The 19,600-nt window shown below is 42.9% G+C and overlaps 1 protein-coding gene across 3 annotated transcripts in view; it reads right to left on the bottom strand.

The window, feature by feature from the left end:
- The window catches only part of stard8 (StAR-related lipid transfer (START) domain containing 8), a 197,728-nt gene that overhangs the window by 25,112 nt on the left and 153,016 nt on the right, over positions 1 to 19,600 (bottom strand). For all 3 annotated transcript variants that reach the window (XM_048544637.2, XM_048544638.2, XM_048544639.2), the window contains 3 exons: positions 12,163 to 13,511; positions 6,509 to 6,682; positions 3,435 to 3,594 (listed from right to left, as the gene is read on the bottom strand). In XM_048544637.2, coding sequence (XP_048400594.2) covers positions 3,435 to 3,594; positions 6,509 to 6,682; positions 12,163 to 13,511 — 1,683 coding nt within the window. The remainder of the gene's footprint in view (positions 1 to 3,434; positions 3,595 to 6,508; positions 6,683 to 12,162; positions 13,512 to 19,600) is intronic.

The following is a 19,600-nucleotide window of genomic DNA, read 5'->3' as shown; positions in this document are numbered from 1 at the left end:
CAACAGTGGTCCCAACACGGATCCCTGTGGAACACCACTGATCACAGTTCTCCATTTTGAGAAACTCCCATCCACTACAACTCTGTCTCCTGCTGCCCAGCCAGTTCTCTATCCATCTAGCTAGTACACCCTGGGTCCCAAGCAACTTCACCTTCTCCATCAGCCTAGCATGGGGAACCTTATCAAATGCCTTACTGAAGTCCATGTATATGACATCTACAGCCCTTCCCTCAATCAACTTTGTCACTTCCTCAAAAAATTCTATCAAGTTGGTAAAACATGACCTTCTCTGCACAAAACCATGCTGCCTATCACTAATAAGCCCACTTTCTTCCAAATGTAAATAGATCCTATCCCTCAGTATCTTCACCTGCGGCTTCCCCACCACTGACGTCAGGCTCTTTAGTCTATAATTACCTGGATTATCCTCGCTACCTTTCTTAAACAAGGGGACAACATGAGCAATTCTCCAGTGCTCTGGGGCCTCACCCATGCTCAAAGATACTTGTCCACCCTAATGCCCTTTAGAATACTCAACACTTCCCCCCTCCTTATGCTGACTTGACTTAGAGTAATCAAACATCCATCCCTAACTTCAACATCCGCCATGTCCCTCTCCTCGGTGAATACCAACGCAAAGAACTCATTAGGAATCTCACTCATTTTCTCTGACTCTTCGCATAACTTCTCTCCATTGTCCTTGAGTGGGCCAAACGTTTCTCTAGTTACCCTCTTGCTCCTTATGTATGAATAAAAAGCTTTAGGGTTTTCCTTAACCCTGTTTGCTAAAGATATTTCATGACCCCTTTTAGCTCTCCTAATTCCTCGTTTCAGATTGGTCCTACTTTCCCGATATTCTTCCAAAGCTTTGTCTGTCTTCAGTCACCTAGACCTTATGCATACTTCCTTTTTCCTCTTTGCTAGTCTCACAATTCATCTGTCATCCATGGTTCCCTAATCTTGCTCTTTCTATCCCTCATTTTCACAGGGACATGTCTGTCCTGCACTCTAATCAACCTCTCTTTAAAAGCCTTCCACATATCAAATGTGGATTTACCCTCAAACAGCTGCTGCCAATCCACATTCCCCAGCTCCTGTTGAATTTCACTATAGATGGCCTTCCCCCAGTTTAGAACTCTTCCTTTAGGACCACTTTTGTCTTTGTCCATGAGTATTCTAAAACTTACAGAATTGCGATCACTATTCCCAAAATAATCCCCTACTGAAACTTCAACCACCTGGCCGGGCTCTTTCCCCAACACCAGGACCAGTATGGCCCCTTCCCGAGTTGGACTATTTACATACTGCTCCATACAACTCTCCTGGATGGTCCTTACTAATTCCTTTCCATCTAAACCCCTAACACAAAGTGAATCCCAGTCAATGCTGGGAAAATTAAAATCTCCCATCACCACCACCCTGTTGCTCCTACATCTTTCCATAATCTGTCTACGTATTTGGACCTCTATCTCACGCTCGCTGTTGGGACGCCTGTAGTGCAGCCCCAACATTGTTACTACACCCTTCCTATTTCTGAGTTCTGCCCATATTGCCTCACTGCTCGAGTCCTCCATCGTGCCCTCTTTCAGCACAGCTGTGATATCCTCTTTGACCAGTAATGCAACTTCTCCACTCCTTTTACCTCCCTCTCTATCTCACCTGAAACATCTATATCCTGCGATATTTAGTTGCCAATCTTGCCCTTCCCTCAATCAAGTCTCAGTAATAGCAATAACATCATACTCCCAGGTATTAATCTAAGCCCTAAATTCATCAGTCCAAAGATGTGCAGGCTAGGTGGATCGACCATGCCAAATTGCCCATAGTGTTCAGGTATGTGTGGGTTATAGGGTAATGGGTCTGGGTGGGATGCTTCAAGGGGCGGTGTGGACTTGTTGGGCTGAAGGGCCTGTTTCCACACTGTAGGGAATCTAATCTAATCTAATCTAATCTGCATTATCTACTACACTTCTCACACTAAAGCGAATGCACCTCAGACCACCTGTCCCTTAGCGTTCATCATCTGCTCTCTGCCTACTCTTCCGCTTAGTCACATTGGCTTCATTATCTAGTTCCTTATAAGCTTTAGTTACTACATCCTTACTGTCCACTAATCTCCTCGTTTGGTTCTCATCCCCCTGCCTCATTAGTTTAAACACCCCCCAACAGCGTTAGCAAAAGCACCCCTAGGACGTTGGTTCCAGTCCTGCCCAGGTATAGACCATCGATTTGTAATAGTCCCACCTCCCCCAGAACTGGTCACAATGTCTCAAAAATCTGAAGCCCTCTCTCCTGCACCATATCTCAAGCCACTCATTTATCCTGCCTATTCTTTCATTTTTACTCTGACTAGCACATGGCATTGGTAGCAATTCTGAGATTACTACCCCTCAGGGCCTACTTTTTAACTTGGCTCCTAACTCCCTAAATTCTGCTTCTAGAACCTCTTCCCATTTTTGACCTACACCACTGGTGCCTGTATGCACCACGACAGCTGGCTGAATGATTTATAAAAAAAGACACAAGGGGGTAATTTTTTCACAGAGGGTGGTGTCTGTATGGAATGAGCTGCCAGAGATGGTAGTGGAGGCAGGTGAAACAACAGCACTTAAAAAGACACCTGGATGGGTATATGAAAATGAAGGGTTTAGAGGAAGATGAGCCAAATGCTGGCAAATGGGACTAGGTCAGATTGGGATGTCGAGTCGGCATGGACAAGTTGGACTGAAGAGTCTATTTCCATGCTACATGTCTCTGACTGAGAAATTTCTCTCTTCCTGCCAAATTTAGCTCATGATTTACTAAGAATGGAGATTGTCAGTTCATCATGTCAAAACTCATGTGCAACACCTTCTAAAATACATGCATTTGAACAGCACATGTTGCACCACTGCACAATTTCATTAAGAAATTTTCATCACCAGAGCCTTGCCCAGCATGAAACGAAGGTGTCAACAATGTAAGGTTATCACAGCGCTTATCAAATCTATGAAGGAACAGCTGTAACTATTAATAACATTTCCCCAGTATTCCCTACAATTTTGTCACGACTTTTCTGACTCTCCAGTAATATGGAGTTTCTCGGGGATCTAACTGAAACGAAATTTAAGGTTATCTTGTTCTACGTTGCAAAGAATAGTGTCAACTATTCACAACACTGCTAACAAAAACAGACCTCAAAAATTCCAGAAGCCATCTGATTACCTGAGATTGTGGATCTCATCACAGAGCACCACTACCACCCCCAATTCCCCCACCACACCTGCTCCCCTCCCCCCCCTCCACCCACAAATGGTTCAAGCATCCAGCGAGAAAACCCTCTAAACCTCTTGGTGTCCTGTTCTGAGTAACATCAACCCAGAAAGTAAACCAAACAGAAACCTCTTTGAGACATTACAACAACTTTGTCTTGGCATCAGAACATTAAAACCCACCTGGCCCATGCACTGGCTGCGTAGGTAGCGCATGGCTTGCTGGATGCTTTGAGGGATTGGTTGACCTGACCTCTTCACATTTACAATTGGTGGAACACCAAACACATTCTTGCTTCTGTAATCTGGTTCCTTGCTCCTTTTCATGAACTTGGGAACACCCCTGTCAAAAAGGACAAGAATTAATAATATACCAAACCCTGTCTGCTGATGACAATATTTAAGAGTAAAATTACAGTCAGTCTAATTATTGACAATTTTCAATGAATTTGTTCTTTTTAAATTGTTTCCTCTTAGCCTCATGATCTAAGGTGAAATTAATGCTTTGAATGTTTCAAACAGAAATGGACCATTCTTGCATTTTCTATTTTTTTCTGAAAATTATTTGTTCATTTCTCCTAAATTGGGTCCAAATTTCCTCCTGGCCAAGCGCTCAATAGATATCTGTTCAGGCTGAGCCAAGGCCAGATTTAATGAAGCCTCTCATGGACTAAGAGTGCCACTAGATCATCGCAATATGTAGAGATTTATGTCTGCGACAGAAAGTGGTACATGGCAGCAGGCCTGTGCAACCCAATGGTCTTTTGGAAGCTGAAACCAAAGTATTCCACTTCCCTATCATCATGTCAGCAAATCTGCCTGAATGGATTCACTGAACATCAAAATAGAAATATTATATACATTTCTAGGAGGAGCTAGTCAGCTATTAGTGTGGGTCAGTTCTACAGCCAATAGCCATGAAGTATATACGTACTTACTATCCCTTAGGAGCTAGCAATTTCTCTTAACTATTAGTTAACTACATTAACAACCTTAAACTGATGTAGACTTATCATATTATTGTGAAATAAACTACCTATTACCCAGGCATGTGCCTCTTCTGCTCAAGACTTAACATGGTTAACTCTTCACCATTCAATATTAGTAATCTCTCCAGAGTCAGTGGCAGCATATTTATCCCAAGAAGGTCTCATTGCAACTAACTACCAGTAGCAAGCATCTCTCTGGAGTTAGGACTCACACAGAGACAGAAAGAACTGCAGATGCTGGAGTCGGAGGTAACACAAGATGGAGGTGGAGGAACACAGCAGGCCAGGCAGCATCAGATGAGCAGGAAAGTCGATGTTTCGGGTTGGGAGCCTTCTTCAGAAATGTATGAAGACCCAAAAAGATCTTTCTTTTTGAAGAAGGGTCCTGACCTGAAATTTCCTGTCTTGTCAACTTTCCTGCTGCTCTGATGCTGCCTGGCCTCCTGTGTTCTGCCAGCTCCACACTGTGGTACCTCTATGGAGTTAACTTTTGCTTAGACCTATCTGAGACTCCCAGTACAATGCTCAACACCAGTTATTTGCATCTAGTGTTCCTCCTCTGTAACTACAAAGGCACTGAAGTAGGACATTGAATATCCTATTCTACTTGGTGAACATCTGAACTCTGGTTCAGCACCTACCATAGATGAAAATTTAGTTCTACCCACTTCACCCAATTCTTACTTCACCCTCTTTCCCGACTTCAAGAGAAAAATTTTGAGGTATCTGGCAAGTGACCAATTCATTATCAATCATTTTGCAGTGCTACCAAAGTTGAATTTCACACCCTAAATCTTGCTTTAGGCTTTTGATTTCTGTATCCGGTCCTCCAGTTCTCATTTTGCTTTCCAAATTCCTTCCCTTTGTTTACCTTTCTTCACAGTATACCGCTCTTGTTTTGTTTTTGCACAAAGAATTTCAATCTGTTTCCACCCTTTGTGAGTTTTTAAACTATTCACCCAGAGCCCCCAGCCCCACAACCAAGCTTATTATCCACATTTCCTCTCCTCGCTCACTGCTGTCATATGATATAACCTACATCCATTCCCACAGCTGCAAGGAGGAAACCATCTGCAAAGTTTGGAGGACCAAAGGCTGCAGTTGGACTACCTCCAAGACCTGTGGATTCCTGTTATTGTGTATTCTGTGTCTGGTTACAGTAAGTGTGACAAGACAATAACAGGATTCACTTCTAATCGGATGCTTTTTTATCTTCAAGGAAACATTAAGGATGAATCTTCTTGATCACTAGTATGCAGCCCAGTAACAGTGCACTACCACCTCCTGAAATTACTAAATAGATTCCAGTTATCGAATGCACAAGGGAGGGGCTATTTTGGCAATCTATTAACGCAAAATATCTGATTTTGCTTCAGCTCCAAGGTCACAAGTTCAAATTCTGCTGAATACGAATGGGTTGTTCGAAATGGAACATGGACCACAATTCTAACAGAGGCAGAGTCAACCTTACACCATTCTCAGACATTTCCTGGAGGCTGGATTCACATCCTTAAAGGAAGGAATTCTGGCAGCTTAATTTCCATCTGACCTGTCGACCAAAGCATGACAGGCCCAAACCAAAGACAACAACAAAACAATCACAATCTCACAATGTCTCAAATGAATATAGTAGATAGAACTAAGCCCACCACAGAAGTCTTACATGCCTATGCTGTGTTGAATGAAATGATATCAACTGGGGTGACTACAAAAATGCTATAATTGATTAAGCAGAGCAGAAAAATATAATACACTTTATCACTTTGCTGAGAACTGTGCCTGCATGACATTCCTGAATAGAGGGGCGAACACTGAGTACTTAGCAGTTTCATGGATGAGCATGCCTTACAACAGCCCTCATAATCAACTAGCCAATTTTCTGAACTAGATTCTTGGCTACAAGTAACTTCTGGCAATATGCTTTTTGACAAAGAAACCATTTAAAACCATCAACTGAATTTCAGTCTGCAACTCATTGATTTTTAATTCCTTTGCATGGAATTATCTGCATGTTAGATTTTGTTACAGACAATTAATATTGTCCTTAATAAGAAATCTAAATGTCACTTTTCACATTTGTTTTGAACAGCATACAGTTCATATCTAATCAGAACCAGTAACAGATTTAGCTCTGATACAGTACAAGCAGTGGAGAGATAAACATTGCAATTTCTCTCCTGACCAGAGAGCCCACAAGAATAGGACAAATATAGCAAGTGAGAAAAAAAGTGAGACCCCATTTTCGCTGCATGAACTTTGGGTACTGACCAGTTCCAGCCCTGCTTGTTACGGACAGCATATCTTTCCATGATGGCAGTCAGGCGCAGTAAAGAAAAACGTTGCAGAAGGTTCAGCTGAGCTGCTGACTGTCTGTTGATTTCCAATGAGGCAGAATTCAGGCTTGGGCGGTGGGAGTTCTGGAAACTGTGCCAGCGAAGCTTCCTGTGGAACAAAAATGCAGCTATTAAGTTGAGCTACCAGATACTGAGGCTGCCAACACATGCAAGATAATCAGGATCAAACTGCCAGCGTAAATCATAGAAGGCAAACAATGCAAACCTCTGTCACTGACCATATTCAAGCATGGAAGGCAGAGGAAAGCTCCCAATTTAAATATTCCAGGTGAGTTCCTGGATCATTACAGGGAGCAAAGCAGAAGTCACAGACAGTCGTGATACCAGCATGAAGACAGACTGCCACAAAGCTTTTCAGTTCCCTTACAAAAGGATCTATTTTTCCCAGGCATTGTCATAATTAAACTATGTCCAAACCAGCTTACTTTCACATTACAATTTGATATTGTGCCCCTTTCTGAACTGGTGCAAAACTCTTTCTGTTACGCTCAATTTACTTTGTGTGCAGGTTAAGTGAAAGTGAACTGCCAGTCAGAGAGGGATGAAGAATAACAGAATAATTTTACTCCAATTGCAATGCACATCTGACCAAGCTTTGGGAACAGGGGAGGCAGTAAACATAATAGTTGCATCAAGGCACCATGTCCTTATTTAATAACCTTGCAAGGAAATGCATGTTAGAAAGCCATGGTTACAACAATAAAATATTAGTTCTGCTCACTCTACACACACGAGCTAGGCAGGCCACTAGGAGGATCAGTACTTGGACTTGAGCTACTTACTAAAGGAGTTAACTAGAAAGTGAAATAAGCCTTTAGACCTTCTAGATTTGACCGTAGAACAGTAAAACCACTCACGCAGATGGAGAAATCTCAACGGCCAAAACAAAACCCAGTAAGTCATCAGCATCCTGGGGGTTACCACTGACCAGAAACTGAACTGGTCTAGCCATATAAACAGTGGCCACAAGAGCAGGTCAGAAGTTGGAACTCCCACAAGTAATAACTCATTTCCTGACTCACCAAAGCCAGTCCACTATTTTTAAGACAAGTTAGGAACTTGACGGAATACTCCCCACATCCCTGGATGGGTGTAGCTCCAACAACACAAGAAAACTGGCAACATCCAGGACAAAGCAGCCCACTTGACTGGCGCCACATCTACAAGCATCCAAACCCTCCACCACCAACACTCAGTACCAGCAGAGTGCACTATTCACCAGATGCAAAAATTTACAAAGGCACTTTTGAAACACCTTTTAAACCCATTACTACTATCTAGATGGACAAGGGAAGCAGGTACATGGGTACACCACATCACACAAGTTCTACTCCAAGTCACTCAAAATCCAGATTTCAAACTACATCACTGGTCCTTCACAGTCACTGGGTAAAAATCCTGAAAATCCCTTCCTATTAACATTGTGGGTCTACTGCAACAAATGGACTGCAGCAGTTCATGATGAAAGCTCTCCTACACCCTCAAGGCAATTAAGGATAGGCAATAAATTCTTGCCTAGTCAAAGGCCACACCCCATGAATTAATAAAGTTTTGTTGAGCTGTGTTTGCTCTTCATTAAGAAGTAACTCATTTTTAATCCACACTAACTTTGACCCAACTGCAACAATTCCAGTTCCTCTCTTATACAGACTCCAACAAAACAGTGCAAATCCTCAACTCCATCTCAGAATGCTCAGATGATGCACTGATATGTTTGGAAGGGAGCCCTCTGGTCTCCCAACAGCTATCTCTGTATGGCCTAATGGCTTCAGAAGGAGGCAGGAAACAGAATACATTTGTATTGAAGAGTTATGGCTGTTCCCAGGAGCCCTTCGAGGATAGTTGTGATCATGATGATCGCTCGGATGGGACTGCCACCCAGTCCTTCAAAGCAGAAGTCCTCTTCCAGTGGACAGCAGCTGGAGATGACAAACCAGAACATCCTTAAATCAGCATCGGCACAGGCAGACAGTTGAAGCAAATGACAGCATGGCCTGTAGGTGCAAGGTCTCATAGTTCTCCCCTACCTCCATGGTCAATCTTCACCTGTTTTTGCTTCCGCTGGAGGTTGTGCAGCACCCAGTGGGGTTGTCAGTACTGCTGGGTTTGCTGACAAGGTTGTATCACAGAATCCCTATGGTGTGGAAGCAGGCCATTCAGCCAGGCAAATCCACAGTGACCCTCTGAAGAGCATCCCACCCAGACCCATCCACTACCCCATCCCTATAACACTGCATTGACCATGGCTAATGCGCCTAGCGTGCACTTCCCTGGACACTGTGGGCAATTTAGCACGGCCAATTCACCTAACCTGCACAGCTTTGGACTGAGGGAGGAAACCGGACCATCCAGAGGAAACCCACACAGAAATGGGAGAATGTGCAAACTCCGTCCCGACAGTTGCCGAGGGTGGAATCAACCCCAGTTCCATGGCACTGTGAGGTAGCAGTGCTAACCCCAGCCACTATGCCACCTCGGTTGTAACAGAAATCTTTGTATCTTTTAACATTTTCTTTGGAATAGTGTTAAAGCCAAAATTATGCCAATAACAGCATGCTCCATGTAAGGTCTGTGAGCAAGAAATAAAAGCGAAATCTAGTCCACATCACACACCATGTCCTTGAATACTTACAAGTCAATGCTCATAAGTTTCCATTTCTAAATGCTTTTCTAATTACAGTGGCTTAGCTGATAGGACAAGCATACAATTATTAAGCACAAAGTAATGATGATTGTTTGAGAGAATAATCTTTTATTTTGCTTTCAAACAATATGAATAACCTACTGAAAAAGAGACAAAATGAAGCCAGGTGGGTAACACTACTGAAGGCATGATTACTGCCAGGTCTTAAATTCATCAAGTATTATTCTGTTCAGAGAGATAAAAAGCAACTAACTCCATGTACTTTCCACAAAGTCAGTCACTTTGTATTATTGTGCTGTTAACTTTCAATCGAACTTTGCAACTTTGTTTCTGCACAAGTGACATGCACATTCTGCCTGTGATGCATGAACTCCCCTCCCATCCTTCATGTTCCCTTTTGACTTGCACTCCTGTGGGTCCTGTGACCTTTCAGCCATCACCCAACCCCCTCACTCGCTTTTTCCAGGTGAGCCTTAAACACAACTATTAATACATGCCTACTTTACCCTCAGAGTCCTTGACTTTAGAATTTTGTCTCTCTTTTTTGGCCCTACATCTAGAGGCCAGAGTTACTGTAGCCAATTTGAGCCCTTCTCCATTCCAGAGCTCTCAGTTCCTCGCCAACTCACTTTGAGCTCCCAAACTATTTTCAATTATCCCTATCACTGTCACCCTTTCCCTCAGCACCCCAGTACATTAAAGCCTGGAGTTTCCCATTTATCCTTGGTCACCATGGACTTCTCCCTGATGGTCATCCTGTCCAATAGTGATGAAACATTCGAGGCCTAGGCTGACACGGTTGGTTCTGACTGACCACAGTTCACCGTCTGGAATGGCATCTCAACAGCATCCTTAAAGGCCTATCTGTAATTCCCCCAGCTGCTTGTATAGGACCTTTTGGGCTGACTGCAGCCTGATCCCCAGACAGTAAAGAACATGGGTTCTCAAATGTGTAGGATCAGTGACCGTAGTCAAAACCCCGGAAGCCTCCAATTAAACAGTAAAGTGAATGAGTGGCAAGACAGCAGGTTAAGAGCCCTAAGATACATCCAACATAGATGCATGAGATGCGTGTTCCCCATGTGCACAGGTCTACCTGGCAGATGCATGCAAGTCATGTGTCCCTGATCTCCAATGTAAAGTGTTTGAAGGGACAATATGGCACATGAGTAGGCCAGGAAAAAGCATGATGAGGTTGGTGGCTTGCTGATTCCAACTTATATAAAAGTTCAGACAATGGTAGACACAACGCTTGCAGATTTTGGGACAAAATACCACAGACGCTGAAAATCTAACACTAGCACAAACACAGGAGAAACTCAGTTCTGAAGAAGAATCACACCAGACTCAAAACATTAACTCTATTTCTCTATCCACAGATGCTGCCAAACTTGGAGTTTCTCCAGCTTTATGTTCATTTCTCCAGCTGAACTCCTTCCTTCTTGTTCCAACACAGGGAAGTGGCAGCCAATTGCTGTGCCATAACGGATGTTTTGAGCATAGGTCAGGATCCAGATATTGTCAAAACATGTTTACATTTGAAAATTGATGAATTGATGCAAATTACAATTATGAAAATCTGTACAAATATTCAGAAAGAATGGGATACAAGAAAGCTTTGCATTCTGAGAGTACATCATTTCATTCAAAGACTTCTGAAAATGTTTCAGAGTTCATGTACGGTGACTGCAGCTATGAAGACAAATGCAGCAACTACTTTCCATCCAGTAAAAATTTGTTCTTTTTATATCTGTTGTATAAGATAATTCATTTTCAACAGCTTTTGTGACATGAATGTTGGACAGAGCAAATTTTACTTTGAGAACTTCAACCGAACTACCAAAACAGGATCTCAATCTATCATCTTATTTGAGGAATAAAATAGCAGTGATCAAACAGAATATCAATTTCCAGTCTTTTTTTTTGAAACCAGGAACAATTTTAATCACAAGTGACACACAGATGATCTACTTCTAATGACACAACACAAAGTCTCAATCAGATTTGTCTTTGCGCTGTCAAGTTCAGTCCTGCAAATCTCCCACCAGGTATTCTTTTCTCGTCTCTACCCAGACAACGGACAATACCTGAGTTGCAAAATGAATACCCCCAAAGGTGGCACAAGATTGTGCACAATGATCCAAGTACAATATCCAGTCTTTCTGAAGATCCCCCTTCCCTCAGAAGGGAGAAAAGGTCAGTAAATGACACGGTCTTCAGAAGCAGACCAAGAGTTCGGATTTAAAACCAAAACAAAACTGTGCATGCTGTAAATCATAAACAAAAACAGAAATTGCTAGAAAAAGCTCAGCAGGTCTGGCAGCATCCGTGAAGAAAAAAAAAACATTTAACGTTTCAGGTCCAGTGACCCTTCCTCAGTTCCCGAAACTGGACCTGAAACGTGAGCTCTGATTTTTTTCTTCACAGATGCTGCCAGACCTGCTGAGCTTTTCCAGCAACTTCTGATTTTGTTCAAGAGTTTGGATTCCTTATCTGTACAGAGATAACTGATTTCAGCCCAGGCTGATAAGGACAGTACAAATAAGTTCCTTTAAACTGGGACAGTGTGAAAGTACTCGAGCATTAACCCCACTCCAAAGCAATTCTTGTCGTGAAAGCTTCAGTAATAGTAACTAAGCATTTATCCGAGGAATACATCAGAGGTGACTTCTTCTTCTCCTTATCCAATGCTCTCACACGTACGATTACAAGAAATTTGAAAATTTACAATGTTTAAAAATCAGAAGGGTTTTATAGCAGACTGGAGAACATCTACTGCCACCTTCAGGGCAAACCAGTGATGAGCAATAAACTTCCCTAATCTTCTGAGGTCAGTATCACAAGTGAGTGACAAAATAATCAAACATATTGTAACATATTGATGACCCAGACAATACATCAAATAAAAGTTAGAGATAACTAACCTGTTTGGTCGGGTTAATGAAGCCCCTACTCCAGAATCTCTCCGCTCCCTGATCTCTATCTCTTCAGTTTCAATTACAGAATTCCCAGTGCTGTCAAAATCACTTGCAGAGGTCCCCACGTCAGACATAGAGCGGTCTTCAAAATTCAGGCCTGGCAACGGAAAAACTGTCTCACCTGTAGAATCAGATTCTGTGTCATTAAATTCTGTGTCATTAAATTCTGTGCATATAGTTTTTGACCAGAGGCCCACAGACTCCTGTAACCCATTGACATGCTTCAGAACGTCATCTAATTGTTTGAAGAGGTCCTCACGCCCAGCTGCATCATTGTATGGATGAGACTCAGGCACATTATCATAAATACTCTGCTTGCTCCCAATGGAGCTACATGAACCCCTTCGTCCCTGAAGCATGAGTCCTTGTAAGTTGCTGATGCTACTGCATGCAGACATTCCAAAGGACAGATTTTCTGATTTCCAGTTCACTAAATGATCATCTGCACCTGGACATAGGCTTTCTATGGAAAGGGCTTTGGGAAAGGTCCCTACTTTGTGGTTTGCCGGGATGCGGACAACATAGTCTTCATGAGAATAAAGCTCATCTTTTCTGTTATGGTTGGAGGCCATAAGCCTAGTTTCACAGTTCTCCAAGAATAGTCCACTCTGCAATATGCTATGGCTGCTTCGAGAGTTGAAGGCCTTAGTGTGTTTTCTGTGCCCAGAGTCAACAAGAGGTGCAAAATTAGATCGAGATACATCCTCTATTAAGCCCTTTGGGGTCTTATTCAGTGTTTTCAAAGGACTGGTGGTCTGTAAAGGTTCATTCTGCTGTTGTGATACTGTCCTGACACTTCTTCGTTCTTTGCTCTTTGAAAGGGTTTTGTCTTTACCCCGAAGCGTTCTAAATCGAAGAGATTCAATTCGTCTCAGAAAGCTCTTAGTCCTGTGTTTCCTGGGGTTCTCCAAGAAGTCTAGCGTAGTTTGTGTTCCAGTGGAAACAAAATTGTCACTTGAGCAATCATTATTCTTTTGTGTTGCTTGAGAATGAACCATCTCAACACTCCCTGGACTTTCCTTTGGTTCCAGCTGACTGCCTGAATAATGACCTAACAACTCATCTTGGATGCTCCCAGCACTGCCGTTGCTGCAATGCTCAGAACAAGCCTCAGGATCACTAAGGTCAGACAACATACTCTCCCGACTGGCTGACTCCTTCATTGTCGAGCTCAGGATCTCAGCGCGGTTTGACAGGAAGTCAACAGTTGTCAGCCGAGACCATCTTTTGCTATCTTGCTGAAATGCCCAACGATCACTGATTGCACACAGATCATCTTCTTCAGAATCATCACCCTAGAAAAATAATGCCACAGTAGTTACAAATAAAGTCACATGAGGGGAAAAGCACAGAAGAAAGCCCTGCCTTTAATTGTGCTCCACCCGGGTCCCAAATACCAATTGTACCACAAATGCTGCTCCATTTCCCTTCTGCAGCAGAAAACACAATCATGCCTCACAGCTTAGTGGTATCTGTACCTGGCTATTTTTGGAGATAACAGCAATAAAAATCACATGAAGGTGAGACCTTTGCACTCATTTCTTTTAACAATTGCAGATGCAAATCGCTTTGACATATTTTGCGTCAACTAACTCAAGGAATAGACGAATAGAGTTCACAGAATTTGTTGTTTCTAATAATTTGTACTACATTGACTGTGAAACATTTTAGCATGTCCTGAGGTTATAAAACTGCTTTTGTCTTCAATTTTTGTTTTGTTATTATTGCTTTGCAGAATGTCATTAGAGATGGAGATCACATTCAGTACCTTGTTACCTTGCACTCCATAGTCTTTTGCGATGTGTTTTATTTGATACTACATTTGGGCAACAACCATAAGCCCTCCTTGGACAGCTACTGAAAATCATTTGTCTCCCCTTTCTTGAACCACTAAACAAAAAATCTCTCTTTACCAGACAGCAGGAAGCTCCCCTCCTCCCGACTGCCACCACACCATAAATAAAGAGAAACCTCAGTCAAACCAGGCAGTTTGACTTTCATGCTATCATCTTAGCACCCACATGTGGTTTTCCTCTGTCTCACCTAATAGCTTGGCGGAACAATGCCATGTCATCACTAACTCATGGCAGAGCAATCTACTGAGGCAGGTGCTGAGCTCTTGAGATGCTGCCAGTTAATTTTGAATGTTTTTGGTGACCCAACCTAGCAAATCAAAGGAATACTTGATTAAGTCTGAAGAGGGACAATAAAATTAACATCAAATCTTCCATACATCCTACTTTCAGGTCTTCCATCACTGTCATTCATCGATGATCTTTGCCATGGTTGGTAATTATCCTCTATGCCAAAGTTAGATTTGAATGGAGAATTTTTACACTGGCACAATAACCTGGGTGGGAGAACTCCTTGTGATCTGCAGGTGGCCAATGAGTGTATGTCCTATTACACAATCCAGGGAATCAGGTTAGAGGACAAGAGATAGGGCACCTTCAGACGGGTAAGGAATTAGAGGGTGTAACAGTGACATTAGGTTAGAACTCAGGATGTGGAGCAGGGGTTCTTTATTTCTGGTATAAGACTCAGCAAAGAGATGGTCAGTGTGAAGGAGACTATAGCTTGAGAGAGACAAAAGGCCAAATGAGTGCACTGCCAGAAATTTGGTTCAAAGTGGAAATTCAATGGTATTTCCTTGTCAAGTTCAATTTTAAAACTAAACTTAGATTAAAACAACAGCCTTTAGATTCTTTTTCATTCAACCTATTATGACATGCCTGAAGCATGGTGGGACTTGAACCCAGGCCTTCTAGCTCAGAAACAGGGAAACAATAGCCTTCAAGTTATAGCAGCTCAAATAAAGAAAGTAGTTTCTAACTGCGGGAGTGAGAATTCAAGCACCTAAACTCGTCTGTCTAAATGAGGTAGTGGTCGCGGCAACTAAGAAGCAACGGAGTAGATTCATATAAGAAAGGTATTTCTTGCACCACTCAGCGAAGAAGGAGCATGGTTCACGTGCAGGAGATCTCAGCTTCAGGCCGAATCAATATACTGCTGGAAATTTGGTTCAAAGTGGAAATGTAAAAAGGGGAACACACATTGGTAATAGAGATAATAGGAACTGCAGATGCTGGAGAATCCAAGACAACAAAGTGTAGAGCTGGATGAACACAGCAGAGCAAGCAGCATCTTAGGAGCAGAAAAGATGATATTTCTGGCCTAGGGCCTTCATCAGAAAATCTAAAATCAAAATTTTTCTGATGAAGGCTCTAGGTCTGAAACATCAGTTTTTCTGCTCCTAAGATGCTGCTTGGCCTGCTATGTCCATCCAGCTCTACACTTTGTTGTCTCTAACATACACTGGTAGTAGTGTATAGGACTCCAGCAGTGGTTTTATGGGTGGACAGAGAATGAATCAGGTGACAACAAAGGCATGTTTAAAAAAAAGACAGTACAGTAACAATGGGTGACTTCAACCTTCATAGAGATTAAAAATGTCAGATTGGCAGAGATAGCTATGCCAAAGAATTTACAAAATGTATTTAGGACAGTTTCTCAGAACAACATATTGTGAATCCAACCAGGGTTAAAGCTATTTTGAAACTGGTGATGTGTAATAAATGTTTTGAGAACAAAAGATCACCTCGGAAATAGTGATCATAACATGACATAAATTTACCAATTTAAGGGGGTCCATCTTCTCTTATTAATAACAGAGACATGGGTTTCTCATGGGCTGGAATGGTTGCTGGATATTCCAGGGTTTAGAACATTTAAAAAGAATAGGGAGGGGGGAAAAAGAGGAGGGGGTGTAGCACTACTAATCAGAGAGGGTATCACAGCTACAGAAGCTTCCATTGTCGAGGAAGATCTGCCTACTGAGTCAGTATGGGTGGAAATTAGGAACAGCAAGGGAGTAGTCACCTCGTTAGGGGTTTACTACAGGCCCCCCAATAGCAGCAGGGAGATTGTAGAAAGCATAGGTCGACAGATTTTGGAAAAGTGTGCACGCAGTAGGGTTGTTGTAATGGGTGACTTTAACTTTCCTAATATTGATTGGAACCTCCTTAGAGCAGAAGATTTGAATGGAGCTGTTTTTGTAAGGTGTGTTCAGGAGGGTTTCCTAACGCAGTACGTTGACAGGCCGACGAGGGGAGAGGCCATTCTAGACTTGGTGCTCGGAAACGAGCCGGGGCAGGTATCAGATCTTGTGGTGGGAGAGCATTTTGGTGATAGTGACCATAACACTCTCTCATTCTACATAGCTATGGAGAAGGAGAGGATTAGGCAGAATGGGAGGATATTTAATTGGGGAAGAGGAAACTATGATGCGATTAGACACGAGTTAGGAAGCATGGACTGGGAGCAGTTGTTCCATGGTAAGGGAACTATAGACATGTGGAGATGGTTTAAGGAACAGTTGTTGGGAGTGATGAGTAAATATGTCCCTCTGAGACAGGCAAGACGGGGTAAGATAAAGGAACCTTGGATGACGAGAGCGGTGGAGCTTCTAGTGAAAAGGAAGAAGGTAGCTTACATAAGGTGGAGGAAGCTAGGGTCAAGTTCAGCTAGAGAGGATTACATGCAGGCAAGGAAGGAGCTCAAAAATGGTCTGAGGAGAGCCAGGAGGGGGCACGAGAAAGGCTTGGCAGAAGGAATCCGGGAAAACACAAAGGCATTTTACACTTACGTGAGGAATAAGAGAATGGTCAAAGAAAGAGTAGGGCCGATCAGGGATAGCATAGGGAACTTGTGTGTGGAGCCTGAGGAGGTAGGGGAAGCCCTAAATGAGTTTTTTGCTTCTGTCTTTACGAAAGAAACGACCTGTGTAGTGAATGAAACCTTTGAAGAGCAGGTGTGCATGCTGGAATGGATAGAGATAGAGGAAGCTGATGTACTGAAAATTTTGTCAAACATTAAGATTGACAAGTCGCCAGGCCCGGATCAGATTTGTCCTCGGCTGCTTTGGGAAGCGAGAAATGCAATTGCTTCGCCACTTGCGAAGATCTTTGCATCCTCGCTCTCCACTGGAGTCGTACCTGAGGACTGGAGAGAGGCAAATGTAATTCCTCTCTTCAAGAAAGGAAATAGGGAAATCCCCGGCAATTATAGACCGGTAAGTCTCACGTCTGTCGTCTGCAAGGTGTTAGAAAGGATTCTGAGGGATAAGATTTATGACCATCTGGAAGAGCATGGCTTGATCAAATACAGTCAACACGGCTTTGTGAGGGGTAGGTCATGCCTTACAAACCTTATCGAGTTTTTTGAGGATGTGACTAGTAAGGTTGATGAGGGTCAAGCTGTGGATGTGGTGTATATGGACTTCAGTAAGGCATTTGACAAGGTTCCCCATGGAAGGCTCATTCAGAAGGTCAGGAGGAATGGGATACAGGGGAACTTAGCTGCTTGGATACAGAATTGGCTGGCCAACAGAAGACAGCGAGTGGTAGTAGAAGGAAAATATTCTGCCTGGAAGTCAGTGGTGAGTGGGGTTCCACAGGGCTCTGTCCTTGGGCCTCTACTGTTTGTAATTTTTATTAATGACTTGGACGAGGGAATTGAAGGATGGGTCAGCAAGTTTGCAGACGACACAAAGGTCGGAGGTGTCGTTGACAGTGTAGAGGGCTGTTGTAGGCTGCAGCGGGACATTGACAGGATGCAGAGATGGGCTGAGAGGTGGCAGATGGAGTTCAACCTGGATAAATGCGAGGTGATGCATTTTGGAAGGTCGAATTTGAAAACTGAGTACAGGATTAAGGATAGGATTCTTGGCAGCGTGGAGGAACAGAGGGATCTTGGTGTGCAGATACATAGATCCCTTAAAATGGCCACCCAAGTGGACAGGGTTGTTAAGAAAGCATATGGTGTTTTGGCTTTCATTAACAGGGGGATTGAGTTTAAGAGTCGTGAGATCTTGTTGCAGCTCTATAAAACTTTGGTTAGACCGCACTTGGAATACTGCGTCCAGTTCTGGGCGCCCTATTATAGGAAAGATGTGGATGCTTTGGAGAGGGTTCAGAGGAGGTTTACCAGGATGCTGCCTGGACTGGAGGGCTTATCTTATGAAGAGAGGTTGACTGAGCTCGGTCTCTTTTCATTGGAGAAAAGGAGGAGGAGAGGGGACCTAATTGAGGTATACAAGATAATGAGAGGCATAGATAGAGTCGATAGCCAGAGACTATTTCCCAGGGCAGAAATGGCTAGCACGAGGGGTCATAGTTTTAAGCTGGTTGGTGGAAAGTATAGAGGGGATGTCAGAGGCAGGTTCTTTACGCAGAGAGTTGTGAGAGCATGGAATGCGTTGCCAGCAGCAGTTGTGGAAGCAAGGTCATTGGGGTCATTTAAGAGACTGCTGGACATGCATATGGTCACAGAAATTTGAGGGTGCATCCATGAGGATCAATGGTCGGCACAACATTGTGGGCTGAAGGGCCTGTTCTGTGCTGTACTGTTCTATGTTCTATGTTCTATGTTCTAAACCATAAGAAAACGGAACATGAGTAGGCCATTTGGCCCCTCAAACCTGTTCAGCCATCAACAGGATCCTGGATGATCTGACATTGCTCATATCTACTTTTGTGCATTTTCCCCATAATCCTTGGGTTTCCCTACTGGTCAAACATCTACCTATCTCACCTCTAAATATATACAAGGATTCTGCTCCCCACAGCTTTTTGCGGCAAGGAGTATCAAAGACCCTGAACCCTCAGAGAAGTTCTTCCTCATCTCAGTCTTAAATTGGTGCCCCTTTATTCTGAGACTGTGCCCTTTGGTCCTAGGCTCTCTCATGAGGCGAACATTCTCTCAGCAGTTACCCTGTTAGCCCTTTAAGAATCCTACATGCTTCATAACATCACTTCTCATTCTTGAGTTCCACCGAAACCATCCCTGTTTAGCCTTTGCTCAGAAGACAATCCTTCCAAACTAAGGGTCATCCTAGTGATTTTTTTTATGGACTGCCTCCAATGAAATGATATCTTTCCTTAAATAAGGGGAACAAAACTGCTCACAGTACACCCAAATGTGATCTCACCAATACTTTGTACCATTGCAGTCATACTTCCCTACTCTGATTCTCCAACCCCCTTGAAATAAGGGCTAATATTCCATTAAGCTTCCTGATTACATGTTACAACTATGTACTAGTTTTTTTTTGTTTCGTGCTTAAGTACCCCCAATGTCCTTTGTGCTGCATGTTTCTAAAGTTTTTTTAGGTTTGGATTTTTTTTTGTTATCCTTTTCAAAATGAACAATGTCACATTATCCCACATTATACTCTCTTTTTAACTTTGCGCTCACTTACTTAACCTATCAATACCTCTCTAAACCTTATGGTTTGCATTCCTCTCCCAACCGGCTTTCCCACCAACTTGTGTGTATAACAGCACTAAGCTTTAGTAAAAGGGGTGATTACAAGGGAATAAGGGCA

Source organism: Stegostoma tigrinum, chromosome 15 (assembly GCF_030684315.1).
Source record: "Stegostoma tigrinum isolate sSteTig4 chromosome 15, sSteTig4.hap1, whole genome shotgun sequence".
NCBI classification, from domain to species: domain Eukaryota; kingdom Metazoa; phylum Chordata; class Chondrichthyes; order Orectolobiformes; family Stegostomatidae; genus Stegostoma; species Stegostoma tigrinum.
This window is presented reverse-complemented; position numbering and strand designations above follow the sequence as displayed.